Here is a 24,763-nt window from a genome sequence, read left to right on the forward strand (position 1 = left end):
CAAGTGGTAACAGATGTTAAAGAGGAGAAACTGGGTATTGTGTTGGCTTTGAGTTTGCCTGAGACTGATGATTTTAATTTGAGGGAGAAAGTTTTTGAGAATCTAAGCTTGGATACGCTAAAGGGTGTTGATGGTGTTAGGGATTTGATTATTTCTAGATGAGCAATTTGGGAAGGATGAATTGGATTATAATTTGCAAAAGTTTGAAGATTTCGAGGACTATTGCAGAGGTTCTAGTGAGGACATTGGTCAATTTATCACTAATTTTGATCTCTTGTACAATCAAACTAAAACTGACACTCTTAAATTGCCATCTGAAATTTTTGCATTCAAATTGCTGAGGAAGGCAAGGTTGAATAAAACAGAGAAATTGCTAGTCATCTCTGGTATGAATTATCAAGAGAAAAGCATTGTATGAGCAGGCCAAGAGATCTCTAAAAAAAATTCATAGGAGAGGGAATATGTGGGGGGAATAGGCTTAGCCCGGATTCGGAGGTTATTAAGTTAGAACCGACCTATATAGCTTCTGAACAAAGGAATTTTAGACCATGGCATGGTGACACAAAGACTGGGCGTGGCAGGGGTGTAAGTAGATACTCTGGTTTTGGCAAGCGTGGGGAGAAGCCTGTGAACCCAACTGGACCAGATGGTCGACCTTTAACTTGCAAAAGTTGCAGTTCTTTTAGACATTTTGTGAAAGACTGCCCAGATAGTTGGGAAAGATTAAACCGTGTACACATAACTAGTCAGGGTGAAGGGTCTGATGAAGTTAGTAATGAGTGTGGAGTGGGTGCTAGTGCTGATGAGAGTATAATGTTATTTACAGGATTTGATCAAGTCCGAGATTGCAAGATTTGGGATTGAGGCGGGTAGCTGTGCTGTTTTAGACAGTGCATGTTCAAGTACCGTTTGTGGTAAAACATGGCTTCAGGGTTATTTGAGTACATTGAGTGAGGAGGATATGTTGTTAGTCGAGACCACAGATATAATAGGGTGTTCAAATTTGGAGGGGGTACTCAGTTGAAGTCTCTTGGAGTGTAGTCTACCGGGTTCCTTAGTTGGGAATAAGGTAACATTTAAAACTGACATAGTTGATTCTGACATTCCTTTGTTGATATCAAGGCAGGCTATGAAAACTGCCAAGGTAAAGATGGATATCGAAAACGACTCTGCTGAGATTTTAGGCAAACCAGTAGTTTTGAATATTACTTCTTGTGGACATTATCATGTTCCTCTTGATAATGATGTCAATGTTGAGTATGTAAACTCGGTAAAACTTTATGAGCTTTCAGATTCTGAAAGATTAAAGACCCTATTAAAGTTACATATACAGTTTTCTCACCCGAGGCAGAGCAAGCTGGAAGCTTTGTTGAGGGATGCTGGGATCTGGTGGGAACAGTATGCCCGTGATTTGGAGAGAATTGAGAATAACTGTTTTGTGTAAGCAATTTAAGAGAACTCCACCGAGACCAGTGGTTGGTTTGCCCATGGCAAAAAAATTTAATCAGGTTGTTGCTATGGATTTGAAACATTGGCATGAGGGAAAATGGATTTTTTATCTTATAGATATGTGGTCTCTATACACACAGTCGGCTTTCATAGATAGGAAGAAAACCACTAATGTGATTGATCAGATAATGAAACTTTGGGTGGGAACTTTTGAGGTTATGGAGGGGGTATTGCATGATAATGGTGGGGAATTCAGTTCAGATGAGATGAGGGATGTAGCTTCAGTTTTAGATGTAAGGATTAACACAACAGCTGCGGAAAGTCAGTTTCAGAATGGGTTGTGTGAGCGAATACATGATGCTTGTTAAATTAAAAGTTCAATATCCTCGAACTCCTATAGATGTGTCGTTGAAGTGGTCAAATAGGGCAAGAAATTCCCTCCAGATGTGGAATGGCTTTAGCAGCCACCAGTTGGTTTTTGGGGAAAACACTAACCTTCCAAACATTATGACTGATAAGGTTCCTGCATTGGAGGGCAAGACCACAAGTGAGGTTTTTGCTAGGCATATTAGTGCTCTACATTCATCTAGGCAGGCCTTCATACAGACAGAAGCCGAGGAGAGAGTGAGGAGGGCTCTGGGGAGTAAGGTTAGGGTGGCAGAGCAAATTTTCCAGCCTGGTGATTGTGTGTTTTATAAACGGGAGGGTCATGATCGTTGGCTTGGACATGGGAAGGTGATTTGTCAGGATGGTAGGTTGATCTTTGTAAGGCATGGGGGTGCAATTGATAGAGCATCACCAAATAGACTTATTAAGCAGGGGTTGGAGTTCAGTGGGGAATTTAAATCTGATGATGCTGGGAACTTAAGTAATAAAGCTGGGGGGTTAGATGGTGATGTTGATGTGGAGTGGGACTTGACATCGTCTGCACAGTCAGATTTGAGGGAAGCCGATACTACTGATAATGGGGTTGAAAGCAGTGAGGTGCAGTCAGAGGTACCAGTTGGAGCAGAAAACGAAAGTGAGAATCGTTCAGTTCCTAAGATTAGACTTCAAAGGCAAGAGAATAATTGTTGAAAAATATATGCTACAACTCTTACTAAAGCTGAACAGAACACGTCTGAGTGTCAGGAAGCAAAACAAGCAGAGTTGAAAAGACTGTGACTTTGGCACTTATGAGGAGGTACCTTTTTGGGGTCGTTAGTGTATTTCAACCAGGTGGGTTCTGACTAGGAAAGATTCCAGGATAAAAGCACGTTTGGGGGCGAGGGGTTTTGAGGAAGAAAGTACTTTTCAGAGAGATTCCCCAACAGTGGGTAAGAGTGCCATCAGATTGTTTATGACAGTGGTAGCTAGTTTGCGGTGGGAAGTAAGAACTAAGGATATTAAATCCACTTTTCTTCAGGGAAGGGACCTTGAGAGGGATGTATACATTCATCCTCCTTGTGAGGTGAGAGTGGAGGGTGTGGTGTGGAAACTAAAAAAAGTGCCTCTATGGTTTGGGAGATGCTTCCAGACAATTTGATTTGAGTGTTAGGGAGGAGATGCAAAGATTAGGATGTCAACGGTATGTTATTGAGCCAAGTTTATTTTACAAATTGTCTGGAAAGGGAAAACTTGAGGGCATTTTGGTTACTCACATAGATGACTTTTTGCATGCAGGTACGAGTGTTTTTGTGGGAGGAAGTTATGGAACCATTGAGAGAGAGGTTTCTTGCTGGTAGGGTTGAGGGAGGTAATTTTTCTTATGTGGGTTTTAGAATAGTGCAAAGTAAACAGGGTATTTTGTTTGATCAAAGTAGTTGTGTAGATAGTGTGGAGATGGAACAATTAGATCAAGAAAGGCTTTCGCAAAGGGGTGCAGAACTTTCAGCACTTGAGAAGACAAGTTATCGGTCTATTGTAGGTGCAATCAATTGGATTGTGTTGGGTTCAAGACCTGATATGGCTTTCGATATGGTAGAGCTTTCAACCAGAGTAAATCATGCAACAGTGGATTTAGTTAAGGCTAGAAAGGTTTTGAGAAGGCTACAAGAGTGTGAGTCTTATAGTCTGTTCCCATGCATAGATAATCCTTGGTCTTTGTATGTTTTTACTGATGCATCATTGGCTAGTTTATCTGATAGGGTTAGTAGTTCTTTGGGTATTGATATTTTTATTACTGATGGGAATAGATCAAGCCCTCTTACCTAGCATGCAAATAAGATAAAGAGGGTAGTTGGATTGACCTTGGCGGCTGAGACTTAGCATTGTTGGAAGGATTGGAGGAGGCACTTTACCTTAGATCAATGTTGATGAAAATTGACACCAGTGCCGTAGTTCCTGTTGTCGGTTATGTGGATAATAAAAGTTTGGTGGAGGCTATTTATTCTACTAAACTGGTACGTGATATTAGATTGAGAATTCATCTTGGGGCAATAAAGGAGATGTTAAAAAACGACTTAAAACAAGTCAAATGGTTGCCACCCCCACCCCACACCCCCACCCCCTCGAGCATCCACCATGCTAATTGCCTGACAAAAAGGGGGGTATCAGGTGATTCGTTGCTTACTGTATTTCGTACAGGTCGCTTTGGGAATATTGAGATCTGAATGTTGTTGCTTGGTTGAGTGTTGTCTCGTTGGTGTGTTCACTCACATATTTTATGATTAATGGATCTTTGATTTAGATGTCTTGTGTGAACAAGAAAATCTAGGTTTTAAACGTGGCTGATTTTCAGTCTTGAAATTTTATGGAATTGTAGCTATAAAGGTTTTGGTTTTAGATATTGCTAGTTTTGAGTGACCTTTTTAATATGGTACTGTATGTTTTATTAAAATAAATGAGAGAGGGGAATGTTTGTAGGTTGTTTGTTAGGTGGTTTGAAGTGTCGGTCGTGTGATGGGGGGTGGAGAGGTGAGGCCGGGGGTTGGAGAGCAAGTGGTCACTCATTAGCATGGATCAAGGTGTCACAATGGGAGCGCTCCCGGGACAGGTCGACCAGCAATTATATACTGTGAGTATACCCTCAATCACCCCCATCGCAACCACGTGTATTTAACATTTGAAAAAAAAGGTTTTGAACTATTTGATTTTTTTTTTATAAAGGATAAATTCCATAGGGAATAAATCTTATAAAAAGAGCATAGATACACATTAGACTATCGAAAACTGCACATAAAAGGGACTGAGATAGAAAAGAAACTCGATAATGAAATCTATATCAGAATTTGGGTCACACTTTTATTGAAAATGCCAACGAATTGCAAAAAAGAAAAAATTGCAAAACGCAGAACATTAAAAATAATTTACTCTACACTGATATTGAAAATTATATTAGCTCAAAGGACTAAGTGAGGTTTAATGCAAGGCCCTCTAGAAATAAACCTAGATACTTATATTACATCAGAAGAAAATGCAAACGTTTTACCCCTTTTCCGTTAAGTAGGCGCTAAATTCCATTGGAGTGAATGATGTGGCGGAGTTGCCGGGGTCAACCTCTACATCTCAGGGAGATTGTTGGGGTATGGTACTTACCCTCGCCCCCCCCCCCCCACCCCCTCGCGCATCCACTTGGATTTAACATTTGACAAAAATAATTTTGAAATAATTGAACTTTTATATAAAGAAGATATTTCATAGGGCAGACATCTTTTAGAGAGCATAGATACACAATGAAACATAAAAAAAATGTGGATAAAAGTGACAGATACAAAAGAAGCCAAGATGTAAAAAGACACTGGATAAAGTATCATTACTTTTGAAAATGTCAAGAAATCACAAATAAAAAAAAATCAAACTTAGGAAATTTTGAAATATATTAACTTTATATACCGAAATAGTATTACAGTATATTTACCAAATGGACTAAATGGGGTTTAATATGTGAGTCTCTAAACATAACCCTGGGTAATATATTTTATAATTATCTAGAAGAAAACGCAGACTTGTTACCTCTTCTCAGGTAAGTTGGCGCCAAATTCCAAGCTGATTGGTAGATACCGTGGCAAAGTAGTCAGGGTCGTCCCAAGGAGGTTTAAACTTCCCTGGGTCCCCCCCCCCCCCCATACCATCCAGGGAATCGTGGGGGAGATTATCCCTAGCCCATTCACGTGGTACGGTGGTACCTTCGGTCAGCATCAGTTTGTTGTGGACTGCGGCTGAGAGAGGACGTGTGATTTCTTTCGTCTGTCCCCTTCCACACATATTTCGAAGCAAGTATGCCAAATACTTGTCAAAATGATACTTCATCCAATCGGGATCGTTCTGAAAAGGTAAGTTTGATTAATATTTGACATTTCTTTCGTATTTACTTTATGGGCTGCTTATTCTAGTCCTATACTGCAGGGGAACCCTTCTCTACATGAACTTCGCGTTCAATTTACGTATACATTCTTAGGTATTTAGCATTGCACACCACATCTCAAATCCACATTATCGAAGCAATTAAGTCTTTAGTTTCTTCTTGAGAGCCTCAATATCTTCAGTTTTTCGGAGAAATGCAGGCTTATACGGACAGTTTGCTCAGCTGTTTCGGACTTTTGTTTTGAATGATTTGGACTCTTTACAAGTAATTTTATACGTAAATAGGCGTAGGAGGAGATGATGATGATAGCAACGACCCATAACCTATTAGCTTCTTGCACGAGTGCTCAAAGGGTGAAATGTTTGGCGTGATGATTGCATGAAACATATTCCAGTTTGTTTTGTATTAAGGTCTGGCAGAAATAAACTATTCTTAACATTTTACCAACAGTCCATAAACTATCGTTGTTTGTCCGAATATGTCTGTTACCTTTCGGGGTCTACAGTAGACATATCTTTGGTTCAATAATTTGAAATCATCTGTAACCACTTTTCGTGACAACAAGATTTGTGGGCTGCATGCTATGTAGCAATTCTCTTGGATATTTTGGACGTCAGGTTATAATAACATCATGGGTTATTACGCATATTTCAAACTTATTTCTCTGTTTAGTAATTGTAGTCTTATTCGATTATTATAGGAGTGACCATTACTCGAGGTGGGGCACCTTTTTTTGGTCTTGCTCCCATGTTTATTGTTTTGTAGTTCCTTAAATTGCCTTTTTGGTATATCTTGCCAGGAGAGTGAATTGTGGTGTAGTCAATCTCGGTAATTACACAGTTTAACTAAAGTTTCTTTACATATTGTTCATCTGGGTACTTCTTTATAAAAGCAATGTTTCCAAGATGGTACCCACTAGTTTTTATTAAATTATTTCGGCATTGAAAGACAAGTTACAGTCAAGAGATACTCCAAGAACGGGTTGAATATAAACACTTTTTCTGAGCAGGTAGTAACGCGAGACCCTCTCCACTGGAGATTTCTTTGTCAGGTGTGGCGGATTTAAACAGTCCGTTTTGTTTTTATGATAATCCGTTTCTTTTATCAAAGATATCTCCATTTACAACTTCAAGTTGGACCACCTAGACCCTGAGTCAGCGAAGGTCGGGGATAAGGTATTATCCTATAATAGGATAACAAAACTTTAAAAATCGTACATATTGTTTTAAATCGTTTAACAAAATAAAGATATTTCTCGATATCCTTTCAGTATTAATTTATTAGTTCAGAAAAGTTTCTTTTTGTGCTTTGACACCCGATCTTTTTATTAATTACAATAATTTAATTTAGATATTTCATTATGAAATACACAGAAATTTTAGACAATTTCAATTTATGAATTAGGTACTTGATGCAATCTATACCTTCCCGTAAAGTGGCTCCATGAGCTGCAATAAATCTCTTATAATAGATATCAGATATATACAAGCATCAGGAGGTGCATGTAGTCCACTTCTGTTGATTTCTGATCCACTACATTTGGATGCTTTAGCCCCTGGAAGCCTTAAATGGAAAGGCTCCTTGCTTTAGCCCCTATAATTGGAAATTTCTTAATATATTCAACAATGTAACTTAGGGGCTCTTCTATTACGTTAGAAATTTACTTCATGTTTACCGAAGCTGTTAAAATACCTTAATTTTAATTGGAAATTATCCGTAAAACTATACTATTCTCGGCTGTATATCAGTAAAATACAGTTGGCCGTAATTTTACCACAATTATTAGTATTTTCTACGGGTTAGTGACCGTAATATCACCCCTTTACGTCAATATATCCGTTTGAAAACGGTAAAATCGGAAATAGATATGGCCAGGCATTTGCCGTTTTTATGAATATTTTTCAACAGTAAGCCTTTTCTCAGTTAGATTATCTTTTCCAAAACAATCCAATATACATTGATTTTAAATTTAAAGTTAATTTGTGACTTTCTAAATAAAATACTTTTTGACGCTTTTTTTTAATGCCAATTTTTAAACAGTATTTCAATGAGGCGTGATTGCATGTTGTCGGCAACATCATCCTTGCAGAAAATGCACCGAGCAAATCACAACATCGTGTGGGTCAAGTTCATGAGACCGTCGGCATGCATGTGTCCAAGAGTCTCTTAAACTTCAATTTCTTGGAAAACGAAAGAAACTGTTTAAACCTAGAGACATTACTTTTGTTTTTTAATTAAAGCAGCCAAAAACTGCGCAGCTTTTTGGCATTGTGCTGCCAATATCTAAACAGGAAAATAAGTTTTTTTCATTGATGTCTACCGCAAGGATAACTGGTTGCTAAGGAAAAGGCGACTGTGTTTACATGCTGGAATGCAAAGCATATTATAGATCAATATCTACCAAAGAAGTCACTAGGGACAGGATTAGTATAATAAAAGCACCTGAGACACATTTTGAGTTCCCGTTAAAGCCAAATCTTTGACCTGGATAATTGCCTAGCTCGACCCGGTCGAGGTTTAGGGGTTCCCGGGAACTTATTCACAGATTTCGACCTGCGCAGGCGGAGTTTTTATTTGTTTATTACTAAATCTTAAGCTGTTTTTCCTTCCAAGCTTTGTAGTATCCTGCTTATGATAGGTCAATAGGGTAGATACTTAATAAGAATCGGCCTAGTACACTCCCCTGGGGTAGAATAAGTCTCCCATTTGTACATGGTTCCTGTCGACCAATTAGGTTTTTAGGTTTTTAAAAGCTTGATCTTCAATATTTGCGTCTCAGTTTATTTGAATAGTAACCTTAATGAGAGACTCAAATACGAAACCTTTCTTTCATTTCAAAGTAACTTCTTTGCCTTCAGCATTTTTTCATTTATATGTGGGGTCGCTGTTTGTTGTCAGTATCCGAATTCAAAGTCTGTCGAAGTGAACTAAATAGTGAAACTTTCAAGTAAGAGATGATAGTTAACTTATGCATCATCTAAATCTTCCGAATCAGACAGTTGAATTGCTGGAACTTAAAAAGTTCAAACTCGCATTTAGTGTTTTGTTTGTTGAAAGGGTTGTCATATATCTCTTTATGGCTTATATATGAAAGATCTATTTTAATATTGTTGCTGTTCTTAAAATATTTTATTAGTTCACTACTTCTCTTGTAGTTTGCTTCTTTATTTCCTTACGGAGTTTATTTTTCGCTGTTGGAGCACTTGGGCTTATAGCATTCAGCTTTTCCAACTATAGTCCATTTTTATACCGATGCATATTTGCACAGACTCACAGCGGTGCCCTTCTAGCTCGGAAAAGTTTCCGGATCGCTGATTGGTTGGACAAGATAATTCTAACCAATCAGCGATCAGGAAACTTTTCCGAGCTAAAAGGGCACCGCCGCGAGTCGGTGCAAATATGCATCGCTAAAAGAAATGGACTATAGGCTTGCAGTTTGGCTAGTAATAATACTGATGATCATGAGTTCTGTTTCGTTATTATTTTTCCTTTTATCGTTAATTCTCCTTCCTTCTCCTCCCACAGGACGGCACCGAGAGACCTTCTTCTGCAGGAGGCGCTATACCTCGTTTCTCCAATCGAGAAATATTGACCGCTCCAAGTGCTCCCGCTCCTGGCACAAAGAATAACAACAGCTCTTCTAAGGAAGCAGAACCCAACTTAGTACAAGCGGAAACAGCTACGAGGTTTGTATAATATCTCTATTTTCAATGTCCTTAATATTTCGTTGCTTTTTGTAGCACTACATACCAGTCCTGTACTTGTACAGACGATTACATGAACATTTGATGTATTGTACTTAGTCTCATATATGATTTTTCTTATTTTACTTTAAGGATTGGTTTCCAGGTGCTTTTACGCAAGAGAATCTTACTTTCTACGGGACTTACAAAACCAGTTTATCGTATACATTCTTAGACATTTCTTATCACGCTGCAATAAATGTTTAATGTCAAATCCACATTACCGAGTCTTCAATTTCTTCTCATACAATTTATTCCCCATTTATCAATTCTGGAATTATTATTATTTTATTACCAACAGACTGAATATCTTCATAACCGCAATATATAACGTCCTTAGTATACACGGCCCTTATTTTCTGCTAATCTCTTCAATTCCAAGTTATAAGCTTTGCACTTTCTTGATTCCACTATATAACCATCTAGTTTGTTCAACTTGGTTCAGTTTATACCTTCTATCTGTTGAGTTACATTCCTTGGTGACGTGATTTACTGATCAGTTCCCACACACACTCGTTTTGTAAGCACACAAGACACTGCATGCAATATATAGGTATAGGGCTGAATTATATATAGCCTTTGCAACGGCGCCTCTAATAATCTAGTTACTTGAGTTTATCTTTCTTTTATCATTCTTTTTCTCATCAGTTTCAATATTTCTTACACTGAATGAAAATGTTGGTATTATTTTCTTTAATTCTACCTCGTAGGGTTCTTGCAGCTCAATCATTTATATCCTTTCTTTTCCTTATTCCTGACAAATTAACAAAATGTCTTCCTTGTTTGTTATTATTATTATGATCACTTGCTAAGCAACAACTCGAGCTGGAAAAGCAGGATGCTATAAGCCTAAGGGCTCCAACAAGGAATATATCTTAGTGAGGAAAAGAAAATAAGGACAAACTGCGTGAGACATAATGAATAATGTAGAATATATTGCTTCATTTTTTAGACTATAAAAGGAATTACGTTATGCTTACATATAAGTTTTGGACATTTTTTATCTAAGCTTATTCTTTGCAGGTATGTTTGTATCTATTGCGGCAAAGTACTCTTGCCGGGACCCCAATTCGTGTTATTTCACCTCACTGTGTGTCCTGTTCTTAGATGTCCACGTGAGTACAGTAATTTTTTTAACTTGACAATCCCATTGATTTTTAAATCTTAATTTTCTTATTCCTTTCTGCTCTGGATCGATTCTAAATCATGTCTTTGGTGTTAAATTTGTAGCTCATCTTAACCGGTTTCATTTTCATAATCCTTACCTCTAGGGATCTCGTTCTTAATGTGAGTCTGAATTTAAATTCTATTTCAATTGTAATTATGTCGGCTTATATCAGATTTGCTGATAGTTATCACATATGACGAACCCATTACTTTTACTTTGTATATTTGCCTGAAGTAGAAGATGCACGTGGACCATCATCTATTAGTAATGACATTTCTCTTGTCCCTTCTGCAGCAATGACTCTGGAATTCCATAAGGCCGACTTAATGCAAGACGCCTACCAGAGCTCAACGACCGTCCTTGCCCAAGTCGTGGACTGCGCTTCGATGAGGCCCTTCGGCGTGGTAAGGGTTACAGCAGACAAGTACCCCTTCTCCAACCCCTATTCTGCCAGGAAGTCCGTGGGTGCCTTTAATTGGGCGTGTCCTGACACCAGGTCTGCTCCGGGGACCTTAGCTATCTACAGATCAAAGAAGAAGAAGAATCCAATCGTCGTCAATATGTTCTCACGGTTTTACAAGGGGCAGGTCATCGAGCACAACGCCCTCAGGCAGAACCTAGTGTCTCAGTTACGCCGGGTGTCGAGGAACGAGCGCGAGCAGGGCCTAAAGAGCGACGACCACTTCATCGAAGGACTAGAAAGGGACACTCAGGAGAATCGCGTCAAGTGGCTGCAGCAGTGCCTGCAGAAGTTGGCAAGGTTCGTGCTAAGGGCTGGCTCTGAGAAGGTGGTGTTTCCATATGTCATAGGAAGCGATCTGTCCCTCGACGATTTCGAGAAGCATCATGTGCCGGCCATCAAGAACTTCTTCGATAAGGTTTCTGGAAGTAGGATCAATGTCGTCGTTTTGAATCTGGGTGAGGACGTCAACATGCAGGAGCGGTCAGAACTACAGGATGTATATGAGGGGTCAGAACCCCAAGACGCAGAAGGGCCCCAGGAATGTAAGAAGGGTCAGAACCTCAGGATGTAAACGGGGTCAGTTCGGTCTTGAGTGAGACTTAACTCTCAAGGGCATTGTTGTGGAGTGATGTCATGGCGACTTGACGCGAGTCTTGAGGGTCATATCCTAATCAAAATATTATGGTCTTTCACTTGTGATCTCTTCGCAAAGATTTTTTTGTATTTTTAGCGGAATTGTGTTTTATTTTGTTTGTCTACAAAAACTGCTTTTTATGTGCTTGATTTTAAGACTATTGTAAATAGTTTTACGTAAGTTTTTATGTATTTCTCTAGTTCTATGTAGGATTGTGATTTTAGGTTTGGCCTATTTTGTTTGTCTACAAAACTGCTTTTAAATGTGCTTGGTTTTTTAAGACCTTATTAACAATATAGTTTTACGTAAGTTTTTATGTATTTCTCTAGCTCTATGTAGAATTGTGATTTTATGCATGGCCTGTTTTATTTTGTTTGTCTACAAAAACTGCTTTTGTAAGTGCATGATTTTAAAACTTAATCTTATTACCAATTTAATTTAATGTAAATTTCTACATGTTTTTGATATCTGCTATACTTCTTGAATATACTGTACGAATTTCCTTTGTAATGAATGTTTGCAATAAACTTTTGACAAAAGACAGCTTGTTTTTTATTCTCTCTTAAGTATCTGATTAAAAGTACAGGTTGTAGTTAGGTTTGGGATATATGGATTACTTAATCTTTGTGCTTTCTATTTTGAACAGTAATTAATCTTGATGTACAAATTTTACTAAATATAAGTTCCACTTCGAGAGAGATGGAGATGCCTGTATTTTGCCAAGTTGGATTATGGGAATATCACTGTTTGAAAGGTGGGAAAATTGTGAAATAAGAATATTGGCAGGCGTAGTAAAGATTACTGAGATGATAAGTATGTCATGACTGAGATGGTGTGGTCACGTGTTAAGTAAGGATGGATGGATGGCTTAGGAGGAACCTGTAAGAGGGAGAAGATCAAGAGGCAGGCAGAGAATTAGAATTAGATGGTGTGATAAAGTAAAGAATGATATGGAGAGAAGAGGATGCCTTTGATCGAAGGCATTTGAGAGGATACATCAGGCAACAGACCCCTTGATGTTAGGATAACGGGGTGGGGGGGGGGGGGGAGAATAAGCCCTAGTAGTTAATTTATACAAAAAGAAATTTGATAGTTTTTCAGTTTGTCCCCTGATATTACTATTAATTACTTTGGTTTGCAAACATAAAATTGACGTAGTACATGATGTTTTGTTATTTTCCTATCATCAGATAGTTTATATGTTATTTGTTTTTTTAGTCAATTCATACTAAAATCTTTTATTTTTTGTTTACACACAAATGTTTGTGTATTACTCAGTGATTTTGATAACTGTTTGAGGTCCTATCCAATCAGTATGATTTGAACACTTTTTATGTGGATATTACACTTAATGTGTAAAGTAAATATTTGTGTAGCTGTTAATCTTTTATGCTCAATGTTCAGACATTCTCAGTGTAAGAGAATATTTAAATAATATTAATCATGTAATATTCTTAGTATTCGTTATTCACTATGTTTAAAGTACAAATAATGTATACTGTATTTTGTGAAATAAAATAAAGGGTCTACTTTTTATGTATTTCTGTTCATACTTCTGCTTCAGTCTCTCTTGGTGTGATACTTTATTAAGTGTATTTCTTATTAGTGCTCTTTAAGACATCCTATGATATCCAAATTGAAATTTCATCATTAATAGCCAGGCTACCCCAGTAGTTTAGAAAATCCAAACTACAGGCCTCAGGGCTCCAACAGAGAAAGCAGTCTAATGAGAAAGAAATAGATAAACTAGATAGGAGTAATGAATATGAAATGAAATAAAATAATTTCTACTTACAGTGACAAGCATTAAGAGCTGGAATATGAGAAGAAACAGTCGCCCTGGCTGAGTCAGATGGGAGAAATGTTTTGTGTATAAGATTTATTGAAGTGGGTATTTACACCCGGACTTGAAAATGATGTGGAATTTGCACCCGGACTTGAAAATGATGTGGAATTTTCACCCGGATTTGAAAATGACTTATTCGCACCCGGAGATGAAAATAATGTGATATTTGCACCCGGAGATGAAAATAATGTGATATTTGCACCCGGAGATGAAAATAATGTGATATTTGCACCCGAAGGTGAAAATATGGTATTTGCACCTGATAGTTAAGGTACAAGTTTCCGTATATATGGTATTAGCCAGATGTGCCATACGGTAGGCCCTAGATAGTATTTCCTTCTATTTTGTTACTTTCATACTTAACCAGTTTACCTAAAAAATAACCAGTTCATACGAAAACAGTAATGCTAGATAAGGATTAAGCTGTGAGAAATGCAGTTAAATCAGTCTTTCCAGATGTCACCGGGCTATTTTGTAACTTTCATACTGTAAAATGCTTTAAAAAGGTTTCAGAAGTAGTTTTTCAATGTTAGCAAAAAGAAAGGAATATTTTGTAGGCTTATCTTAAAATCACTAATGCATACAAAGGATGAGACAATAAGCAATGGGTTGCTAGAAAAGTTAAATGAACAAAGTACTGACATTCAATTCATCACTATGATTCTGTTCTTAAAATATATTATTTTAATTGTTAATCACTTCTCTTATTTCTCTGTTTACTTTCCTCATTGGGCTATTTTCCCTGTTGGGGACCCTGGCCTTATAGTAACCTGCTTATCCAACTAGGTTTGTAGCCTGACAAGTAATGATGATAACAAGCAAAGAAATGTGGGCGAGTTACTTGAGGAGGAGTAACCAATTGACGTTTGGTAACGACACGAATAATTGAATTATATCGTTGTTTTAGTTAGTTTTCTAAATGAAGACATCTAAATGGTTACATTAAACTTCCGTTGGTAAAAATGTAACTTCTATAAGGCAAAATTCCCTTACTGAAGTTAGGAGCCAGAACAAATCTTTTATATCAGTATTGTCAGTTAGCGGGAAAAGAACGAAAAAAAAAAGTACGCTGTTAAGAAATCGTAATTTTAATCGGAAATTCTCTGTAAAAATGTCCTGTTCTCAACCTTGTTTCAGTAAAATACAAACGACCGTAATTTTTACCCTACTTTGTTATCTAGTTTTAATAGTGTAGGCTTATGTTTCACTAACCAAAAAAGTTCCCAATTAAGTCTACAACACATTTAGAAGCAGACTTTACTTGCATACTTTAAGGGCTGCTTTTCTGGCCCTGTACGGCAGGGGAACCCTATTCTCTACATGACATTTCGTACTTCATTTGATCGTATGCATTCCAAAGTATTCAGCATTTCACACCGCAACTTGATCGTTTATTGTCATCTCCACATTATCGAAGCAATTAGGTAATAAGAAAGTCTTTAGTTTCCTCTTGTAAGCCTTAATATTAATATCTTAGTCTTTCGGATGTCTAGTGGGAGCTTATTCTATAGCTTAGTCTTGGGTCAGCCTATTGAGCCTAGTTTATAGCTGAGAATTCAAGGCTTAACTTAGTCACCAGACAATGACCTTGACACCCAGTCATCAGGGTTTGGCACCAGACAATGACCTTGACACCCAGTCATCAGGGTTTGGCACCAGACAATGACCTTGACACCCAGTCATCAGGGTTTGGCACCAGACAATGACCTTGACACCAAGTCATCAGGGTGTGGCACCAGAACGTTAAGAGGAAGCACTGCCTGTCCTAGCTGAGACCCTAAGGGTCTCTCAACAAGTGCAAAAAGATAACGCTCGCCCCTTGTTGTGAAGACTATACAATAAGCTCCCATAAGACATCTGTGAGACAAGATATTAAGGCTTTCAAGAGGAAATTGAAGACTGATTTTCTAAGCTCTTCGATAATGTGGATTTGACAATAAACGAGCAATGTACTCTTGTGAAATGCTGAATGCATATGAATGAACATGACAAAATGATTGGAGGTCCTGTAGAGAATAAAGTTCCCCTGCTGTATCGAACCAGAGAAGCAGCCCTTACAGTAAAGTAAGTAAAATACGTGTTAGAGTCGACCGAAGGAATGAAAAACAACAGGGCGATTTAATTTAAGTTTTCAAAAACGCAGACCTGTAGCAAAAATGAGAAAATGTGATAAAGGTGAATGAAAGACGTACATCTATCGATTTTAAATGGAATTAAATGTTATCTTTATGCAAACTAATTGAAACTATTTTTACATTATTATCACTTATCATCACATTGTTATAAAAGATAGAATGTACATTTTTGAAAATAAAACGAAGATATTTTTAATGAGCTTTATTAGCGATTCATATGAAATAGTCAGGATATACTGAATTTACGAAAGAACAAAGGCCGGGCTACAAGGTTCTGATCTCCGGGTGCGAATAATATTGCGTTATTACATCCTCGTGTGAAAATACCATTGAGTTATTCTCACTACAGGGTTTAAAAACCATTGTGTTATTTTTGTCTCCGGGTGCAAATACCCACGTCCTAAATTAATATTCGCTTTATGCGGTGTGAAATGCTGAATGCCTTTGAATGTATACGATAGAATGAGTGAAGGTCCTATACACTTAAAATTTTCCGTAAAAAAACGGTAAAAATCCTGGAATAAATGTTGCCGGACATTTACAATTTTAAAAAAGGATATCGACATAAAGGAGTCATATTACGGTGGCCAACCCGTAAAGATAATAACAAAATATGGTAATAATTACGGTCGCCTGTATTTTACTGAAATACGGTTTAGAACAGTATATTTTTACGGAGAGTTTCCGATTAAGATTACGGGATTTTTTTTACAGTAGATAATACAGTTCCCCAGAATAGCCGCTCTTGAAATAAATTAAATACATGTAACCCTTTTGGTGTTAAATTAAGAGAAACTTATAATATCGAATCAATAAAGAGACCGTGCTGGCACGAGAAAGGGAGTTTAATTCGAAGACCAATGCATGATTATCCCAGATATGCTACACCATAACGTAACTTCATAGAAGTTCAGGGTACAACTACAGTAGATGGGAAACTCATCTCAGGTTTGTGCTAATAAGCGCAAATGGTAATCTGGCAAATTTAACAATCTTGTTCTGCGAGTGCTTCGATAGTGTCGTTTGACAGTGATGATTAACAGTATATAAGCAATATGGGATATGAAATGTTGAATACTCTGAACGAACAACATATAACGACAGTGGAGGTCCCGTAGAGAGCGGGGTTCCCCTGCTGTAATGGACCGGAAAAGCAGCCGTCAAAGTAAAAAAATAAAGTCAGGAAAGATGAGAAATAGTGCAATAAATATGAATTTCATGTAAATAGTAGCCAGGTCTATTGGGCGTTACTGGTGTATATCATTAAGAGTGAAAAACACCGGCGATGAATAAGATATGGTATATACTTTTACAGATGATACTCGGTGCTTTGAACATTTTATCGTACTGTGAGATTTAGGCTGTATATGTTTACAGTCATTACAACCAGTGTAACGTCCCTGCCTTTACGGGCTGCTAACTCACGCAAGAGCCCGTGTCTTGCCTAAGGCAAGGCAATCTACATGCACATAAGTCCCTGCCTGGTGATTAGTTATCGAGTCCCGTTCAAGCACGATAGTTTCTTGTGGTGTCTGGAATTTCACCATCCTTATGAGCTAAGGATGAGGGGCTTTGATTAGCCTATAATTCCACAAACTAACTTATCAGCAGTAATTGCCTATATGTATATGGCCAGTCTCAAGGAAATTGTCAAGGCCACTGCCCTCTGCCATTCAATAAAAAAAAAAGACTATTGTGGAGATATGATTAATATGTTACGATTCATAATGTTTGTTTGTAGTTGTGTATTAAATGCTCTGATAATTGGATTATTTATTGCTTTTATTCTTATTAGATATTAAGATGTTAAGTTTTGCCTTGTCCATGGTTTCTACTCTCTGATATAAGTGAAACTTTGATGGATCCACACTGTATAAGATTAGTGATACAGGATAGGATTTAGAATTTAGATTAACATTAAAGGTAAAACGAGTTCTTACAAGTGAATGGATGTGTGAATAAAGTAGAAAGTAGAATTGTATTCGATTCTGATTCACAGTTCCCAAAGTCCCATGACATTATCTTTCAGACGAATTTACACTCAAATGATAATGTTGAATCTTTATGCGAGATGTATTTATAACGTGACCTGTAATAAAATTGTCTCCCAGAGAAAAGGAAAGTTTGCGTGGGAACACACGGGAATAAATGAAATTTGAATATACAACACACAGAATGTTCAACACGTTGGCCAGAGAAGTTCAAAGATGAGATGACTTAGGATACCATCTGAAATAGCGAGACAGGGACAACAGATTGTGGTGGCCTATGTGGTAACGTCCCTGACTGGTGCTTGCCAGACTGAGGTTTGAGTCCCGCTCAAACTCGTTAGTTCCTTTGGTAGTTGTAACCTCATCATTACTGTGAGCTAAGGATGGGGGTGGGCGCGGGTTTGAGGGAGCATATAGGTCTATCTACTGAGTTATCAACAGCTATTACCTGGCACTACTTGGTCCTAACTTGGGTGGAGAGGGGTCTTGGGCGCTGATCATATATATGGTCAGACGATAGGACATTGTCCTGCTTGATAGGGCAATGCCACTGTCCCTTGCCTCTGCCATTCATGAGTGGCCTATAAACCCTTTGAATATATGTAAGCTATAATTAGGAAATAAAACTGATTTGAGGAAATAATGCAGAGAGAGAGAGAGAGAGAGAGAGAGAGAGAGAGAGAGAGAGAGAGAGAGAGAGAGAGAGAGAGAGAGAGAGAAATAACCAGTACCATCGGAAAAGCAGAATTTTACAAGTCAAAGGGATCTACTAAGAAGATCGGCTTTATAAGGAAAAGGAAAAGACCGGTAACTGGTAAATATAAATCGAGATTGAAGAATATTATGACAAAACGAAGGATACGTTTATTAAATACCAATTTACGCGACCCGTCAAAAATGATGGCCAAATCTTATGATATAAACGAAATCACATATTCAAACCTCCCCACCATCTCCCCCATTCTTAACTACATAACGGCAGTTGTGAGTTTTTTTCACGACAAATTGTTGGAGTACATAAACTTGAGCGGTGTTTACCTAACAAAAATCCAAGATCCAATAGAACACTGTGTAAGATAATGTGATGGAAAAATTAGTCGAATACAAAATGAGTAGGATACATAAAGGAAAACACGGGACCTGGTACTATCACCCACGTTTCCGTCAAAGTTCCAATACTGTGAATTCAGTATTTGTGGGAAAACATTTAAGTTTTCAAAGAACCTCAAGATTCACTTACTATTCAATAATAGTCTTCTGTTCCAGCGATGATGAAGGAGCCATTTTCCTTCTGTTTAGATGGAAGTTCTCTTCCAAAGAAAACCGTGGTGAACTTCTGAACAGGAACTGGAAAACATGAAGTTCAGTCGTGTGAGGCATTCCACAAAACAGCCATTGCTAAGAAGATACCAACAAATTTTCGCGGGGGAAGAATAAATCCAAGATGGCTGACACCAACACGAAACAGTTTCACCCAACCTCCCACTACAAGCAGAACTAACCCGCGCACAGAATCTACTCACAAGAAACGTTTGGAAGACTAAAAATTTTTTAATTCGTTAACCAACTGCCGTTACAACAGTCCAATCACTCCAATTATCTTTTTCTTGTTAATTACTGTCATTATCGCAAACAATTCCTATTAATTTTCGTATTTTCTGATGTTTCTTATATATAACATTCTTTGCGGTAAAGGGAAGTATAAGGCAAAGAAGGCAAAGTGTGTAATTAACTCACCGTTCTTTGATTTGTCATTTTTGAGTAAGAATTACAAAACACAGAATCCATTATAAAATGGAGTTAGGATTTTTAAGAAAAATAATTCCATGATTTTTAAAATAAGCATTTTTTTAGGCTAAAATGTCCAGTTTTACAACATAGGTCTATACAACTGCATTGACTTTTTGTAAGCATAACGTAACGATTATAACTATCCAATGATTTCTCTTATTGTTTACGTCAAAGGACTCGAAAGGATTCTAGAAATAAAGGACGTTCAGCGAGTAAAGAGCGCTGACGTCACAAAACCTCTAATGGGTAAATTACTGTAAGAGTTGAATACCAAAGAGAAATAGGCCTAGTCTTTAACAGTTGACTCAATGAAGATAGGACTATTCAAACTAAAGGAAATCTGTTGGAGAGCAATTTCCATTCAGTAAAGTATGAAGTTTGATTCCTACTTTAAGGAACTATTGTCACTCTCCAAAGGCAGATTTATGAATCATCATTATCTCCTCCTACGCCTATTGGCGCAAAGGGCCTTGGTTAAATCTCGCCAGTTATCTCTATCTTGAGCTTGTAAGTCAATACTTCTCCATTCATCATCTCCTACTTCACACTTCAATGTATTTGTGAATACATTAATTAAATGAAGCTATTCACCAAACGTTCAACTGGGCTTCACAAGCACTGGAAAAGTTGGAAGACCCAGGCCTACATGGCTGAGAGCTATGAAACGTGAAGTGGTGATGATGAGTGGAGAAGTATGGAATTAAAAGCGCAAGATAGAGACGACTGGTGAAATCTAACAAAGGCCCTTTGCGTAAATAGGCGTAGAAGGAGAAGATGATGATTTATTTACGTTAACTTTACTTACGAGCTGTTTACCTGTGCTATCACATAAGGAAATTCTGTTCCCTAAAGGATTTGTTTATCGTATACATTCTTAGGTATTTAATGCGTATCCTGCTTTGATTGTCTAAATCCACATTATCGAACCACTTTTTGTTTAGGCCGCTCATGAATGGCAAAGGTAAGTGACAGTTACATTGCCCTATCAAGCAGGACAATGTCCTAGAGACTGACCATATATACACATGATCAGCCCCCAAACCCCCCTCTCCACCCAAACTAGGACCAAGGAGGGCCAGGCAATGACAGAGGCAAGGGATAGTGACATTGCCCTATCAAGCAGGACAATGTCCTAGAGACTGACCATATATACGCATGATCAGCCCCCAAACCCGCCTCTCCACCCAAGCTAGGACCAAGGAGGGCCAGGCAATGACAGAGGCAAGGGATAGTGACATTGCCCTATCAAACAGGACAATGCCCTAGAGACTGACCATAAATACATATGATCAGTGCCTAAACCCCCTCTCTACTCAAACTAGGACCAAGGAGAGCCATGCAATGGCGGCTGATGACTCAGCAGATAAATCTATAGGCTCCCCCAAACTCCCCATCCTTAGCTTGCAAGAATGGTGAGGTTGTAGCGACCAAAGAAACTAACAAGTTTGAGCTGGACTCAAACCCCAGTCTGGCGATCACCAGGCAAGAACGTTACCAACAGGCCACCATAACCCTAGGGAAGAAGAAAGTCTTCAGCTTCTTGTTGAAACCCTCATTATATTCAGTCTTTAAAAATCTTTTCCGTTTATCCTTTATTTCTCATGAAACAATCCTTTTTTAAATCCACGCTCCTGACTGAAATTATCTTCAGTGTGGTAATCTGTTGATATCAATTAAGAATGCTGATAAATTACGTTAATGTAATCAATTCATTATTTTTTTCCCTTTAGAGCTACTGTGTGTGAGATGTTGTTGTTTTGTACAATCGAGAATTATTGAAGGCTACAAGTCTGGTAATAAATACTTTTAATCTCCTTGAGGATTTATACATGTATAACTCTTCAAGGAGGGGGCCGGGGATCCTGTCTCAAATTATTATTATTATTATTATTATTATTATTATTATTATTATTATTATTATTATTATTAGGTAAGCTGTTACTCTAGTTGGAAAAGCAGGATGTTATAAGCCCAAGGGTTCCAACAGGGAAAATAGCCTAGTGGAGAAAGGAAATAAGGAAATAAATAAACTACAAGTAAAGTAATGAACGATCAAAATAAAATATTTTAAGAACAATATCAACACTGAAACAGACATTTCATACAAAAATATGAAAAAAGATTTGTGTCATCCTGTTTAATGGTTTAGAGGCCTCTCATGAATGAGCGGAGGCAAGAGACAGATACAGTGCCCTATCAAGCAGGAAAATGCCCTAGAAACTGACCATATTACATATAATCAGCATCTAAGCCGCCTCTCCATCCAAGCTAGAACCAAAGAAGGCCATGCAATGGCTGCTGAGGACTGAGCAGATGGAACTATAGGCTCCCCTAAACCCCCTCTCCATAGCTCACGAGGATGGTGAGGTTACAGCTACCAAAGGAACTAACGATTTTGAGCAGGATTTGAACCTTAGTCTGGCAAATTCCCCAGGCAAGGACGCTACCGCTAGGCCACCCCAACCACAGCATAAAAAACATTAGCCTTTCTCGAAATGAGGATGCTAGTTCTCATTTTGAAAAAGGGGAGCATTTCAATAGTAGCGCTCATATCTCGCCCTACTGGAGGGCATATCATTACCATTAATATCAATTTTACTTGTTTAGGCAGCTGTTAGAGCCCTAGGGCCTATAGCATCCAGCTTTTCCAACTAGGGTTGAAGCTTAGCAAGTAATAATAATAATAATAATGATAATAATAATAATAATAATAATAATAATAATAATAATAAATACGATTTAGAGCATCAGTGACATTTCAAAATTAACTTTTTTTTTCATTCAAAAATGAGGAAGAAACCTCTTTGCAATTATATGGTAACGTCCCTGACTGGTGATATCAAGTCTGGGGTTCGAGTCCAGCTCGAACTCGTTTGTTTCTTGGGGCAATGTAACCTCACCATCCTTGTGAGCTAAGGATGGGGCGTTTGTGGGGATCCTATAGGTCTATCTGCTGAGTCATGAGCAGCTATTGCCTGGCCCTCCTTGGTCCTAGCTTGAGTAGAGAGTTTGCTTGGGCACTGATCATTTTCCTGCTTGATAGTGCAATGTCACTGTCCCTTGCCTCTGCCATTCATGAGCGGCCTTTAAATCTTTGAACAGGTGACTTGTATTGATTGGAGAAAGCAAAACATTATTCTCACGCATTTTCTTACTCATGTGTCAACTTTTAAATATTAAACCTAAACGAAACAAAACCCAATTCTATACATAACTATTCTTATCATCAAAAAGAATCTTTGCAGAATCAATTCGAGATTGAAAAATCGTATAAAAGAATAAAAGGTTGACGATCACATCTATTTTCGATAATTTCTTCTACATAGAATGAAACTATTTCTTTGTCAACATCCTTCCATACACGACAATGAACCCACAATTAGACAAAGAAAATGCCAAGTAGGCCTACACAGTTAAAACAAAAAAAAACTAATTTTAAACGGAAATTCTCCGTAAAAACATACTGTTCTTCTTCTAATTATTATTATTACTAGCCAAGCTACAACCCTAGTTGGAAAAGCAAGATGCTTATAGCCCAAGAGCTCCAAGGGAAAAATAGCCCAGTGAGGAAAGGAAATAAGGAACTAAATAAATGATGAGAGCAAATTAACAGTAGCTGTATTTCAGTAAAATACAGGCGACCGTAATTTGATCTTACTTTATTATTATCTTTTACGGGTTGGTGACCATAATATTACTCCTTTACGTCAATACATCCGTTTTCAAAACGGTAAAAATCCTGGAATGAATGTTGCCAGGTATTTACCGCTTTTTTTTTTTAATACAAATTTTTAACAGTGCACTTTATTACACTTATCCTGACATTGACAGCCGATAAATTAACTTTAAATACGGACCAAGCAATCAATCATTAAATACTAAAGGTGTGGATACCATATAGTTACACCGTCTAAAGAAATTATCGCAAACGAACATTTAAAACGATTATATCTAGGCCTATGTCCATTTGAATATTCTTTATTACATTTCATATAATCTAAATGTTAAAATGAAAGATTCAAATAATGGTTTCCTTATCATTCAAAAGACCTTTACCTAGCACTATAACGGGAGATGACTCATTACTATAAAGAGCTGCCTAAATTAAGCATAGGCCTAGTCCTAAGGCCTATCACTATCAACTATGGGAGATACTTTTTTCAGAGTCGTGCACAACGCATAAGTAAGCATTCTTTTAGGATATATACCTACTTACAGTCTATACAAACTTAATCGAAAGTAATCAAACATATTATCAAATAGAAGAGTTGTCCTATATTTTGTGAAGTTCAAAAAATAGATAACTTCTATTGATAATATGTAGGCCTATGAATTTTTTCTCGATTAAGTTTGTATAAAATATAAGTGATAATATATATCATTCTAACATATATGAGTAGGCCTACATGCTCATGTGATGGGCACAATCCTGAAATACCAGTATTTGAATCTTTTATTTGTTTTCTATTTGATTCAGCGAAATACTTTATCACACAAAAGGCGGTGAGTGAAACTGAATCCGAGTTTTGCTTAGGCCTATTTGGTGAAATGGACTTTTCAGGAAACGCCGTTCACTGTGTCAAATGTTGCCATGCAATTGTCCCTTGAGTTACGCTGTTGCAAAGCAACGCGAGCACAAAATGATACACAAACTACAGTTTCGCTAACGCTCAGTAGGCCTACTTAAGGTTTCAGATCAATATAAGGATTGTGTCGCTTCTCCAAATTCTTGATTCTATCTCACCGGATCAAACACAAATAAGAAAGAAGTAAACTTACCTCGTCATTGTCTCTTATAAGAAGAGAGCAGAGAATCTATGATCACTTGCAAAGGAGAAGAGAGGAGATTCGACCTATCACGTCAGACCACTACGAGAGCAGATTTGCAACTGATGTCAAGTGCAGTCACTGCACTGCAGTGTTGCCAAAGGGTTGCCAAGTTTGCTTTATTCAGGACAAAAAATATCAAATTTGATCTATATTAAAATCAATTGGCCTTTAGTAATATCATAAAAAATGTGTGCTTTAAATATTTTCTTTTTTTAATAATGGGTTGGCCTGTGGTTCAGTACGAGTTGGCCTATTCTCATTTCGAAAACCTGGCAACCCTGTGTTGCCACTGGATCTGCCTAAGAATTCCGACTGGTAAGGAAAATGGCCTTTAACGCTGTAGTACCGAAAGCCAACAAAATACCCGTCAAATAAAACAAATATATACTCACAATTTCTATACTTTGTTATGTTTTATTTCAAAATAA

At 37.6% G+C, this 24,763-nt stretch overlaps 2 protein-coding genes across 4 annotated transcripts in view; one reads left to right on the forward strand and one right to left on the reverse strand.

Moving 5' to 3' along the window:
* Positions 1–24,373, reverse strand: part of LOC137641644 (uncharacterized) — a 65,929-nt gene extending 41,556 nt beyond the window's left edge. Inside the window, exon 1 of one of the 2 annotated variants that reach the window (XM_068374387.1) lies at positions 24,285–24,373. The gene's annotated coding sequence lies outside the window, so the exon portion shown is untranslated. Of the gene's footprint in view, positions 1–5,382; positions 5,517–24,284 lie in introns of those variants that run through there. The other variant, XM_068374386.1, reaches the window with a different exon arrangement.
* On the forward strand, positions 4,370–12,285 carry LOC137641641 (uncharacterized). 2 transcript variants are annotated; one of them, XM_068374382.1, is made up of 4 exons: positions 4,370–4,444; positions 9,260–9,420; positions 10,501–10,592; positions 10,940–12,285. In XM_068374382.1, exons 1-4 carry the CDS (start codon positions 4,385–4,387, stop codon positions 11,677–11,679), a joined length of 1,053 nt encoding a protein of 350 aa, XP_068230483.1. In that variant the 5' UTR covers positions 4,370–4,384; the 3' UTR covers positions 11,680–12,285. The 2 variants fall into 2 exon arrangements, with proteins under 2 accessions (XP_068230483.1, XP_068230484.1); XM_068374383.1 differs by lacking the exon at positions 4,370–4,444 and adding an exon at positions 5,566–5,702.
* Positions 24,374–24,763: the final 390 nt, after the last annotated feature.

Source organism: Palaemon carinicauda, chromosome 5, assembly GCF_036898095.1.
Source record: "Palaemon carinicauda isolate YSFRI2023 chromosome 5, ASM3689809v2, whole genome shotgun sequence".
NCBI classification, from domain to species: domain Eukaryota; kingdom Metazoa; phylum Arthropoda; class Malacostraca; order Decapoda; family Palaemonidae; genus Palaemon; species Palaemon carinicauda.

What these genes read in the sequence shown, in the direction of transcription:
- LOC137641641 (XM_068374382.1), top strand. Translation starts at nt 4,385, where the DNA reads ATGGATCAAGGTGTCACAATGGGAGCGCTCCCGGGACAGGTCGACCAG. An exon ending in TCGACCAGCAATTATATACT is followed by an intron (nt 4,445 to 9,259) that starts GTGAGTATACCC and finishes CTCCTCCCACAG; the next exon opens with GACGGCACCGAGAGACCTTC. An exon ending in CAAGCGGAAACAGCTACGAG is followed by an intron (nt 9,421 to 10,500) that starts GTTTGTATAATA and finishes TATTCTTTGCAG; the next exon opens with GTATGTTTGTATCTATTGCG.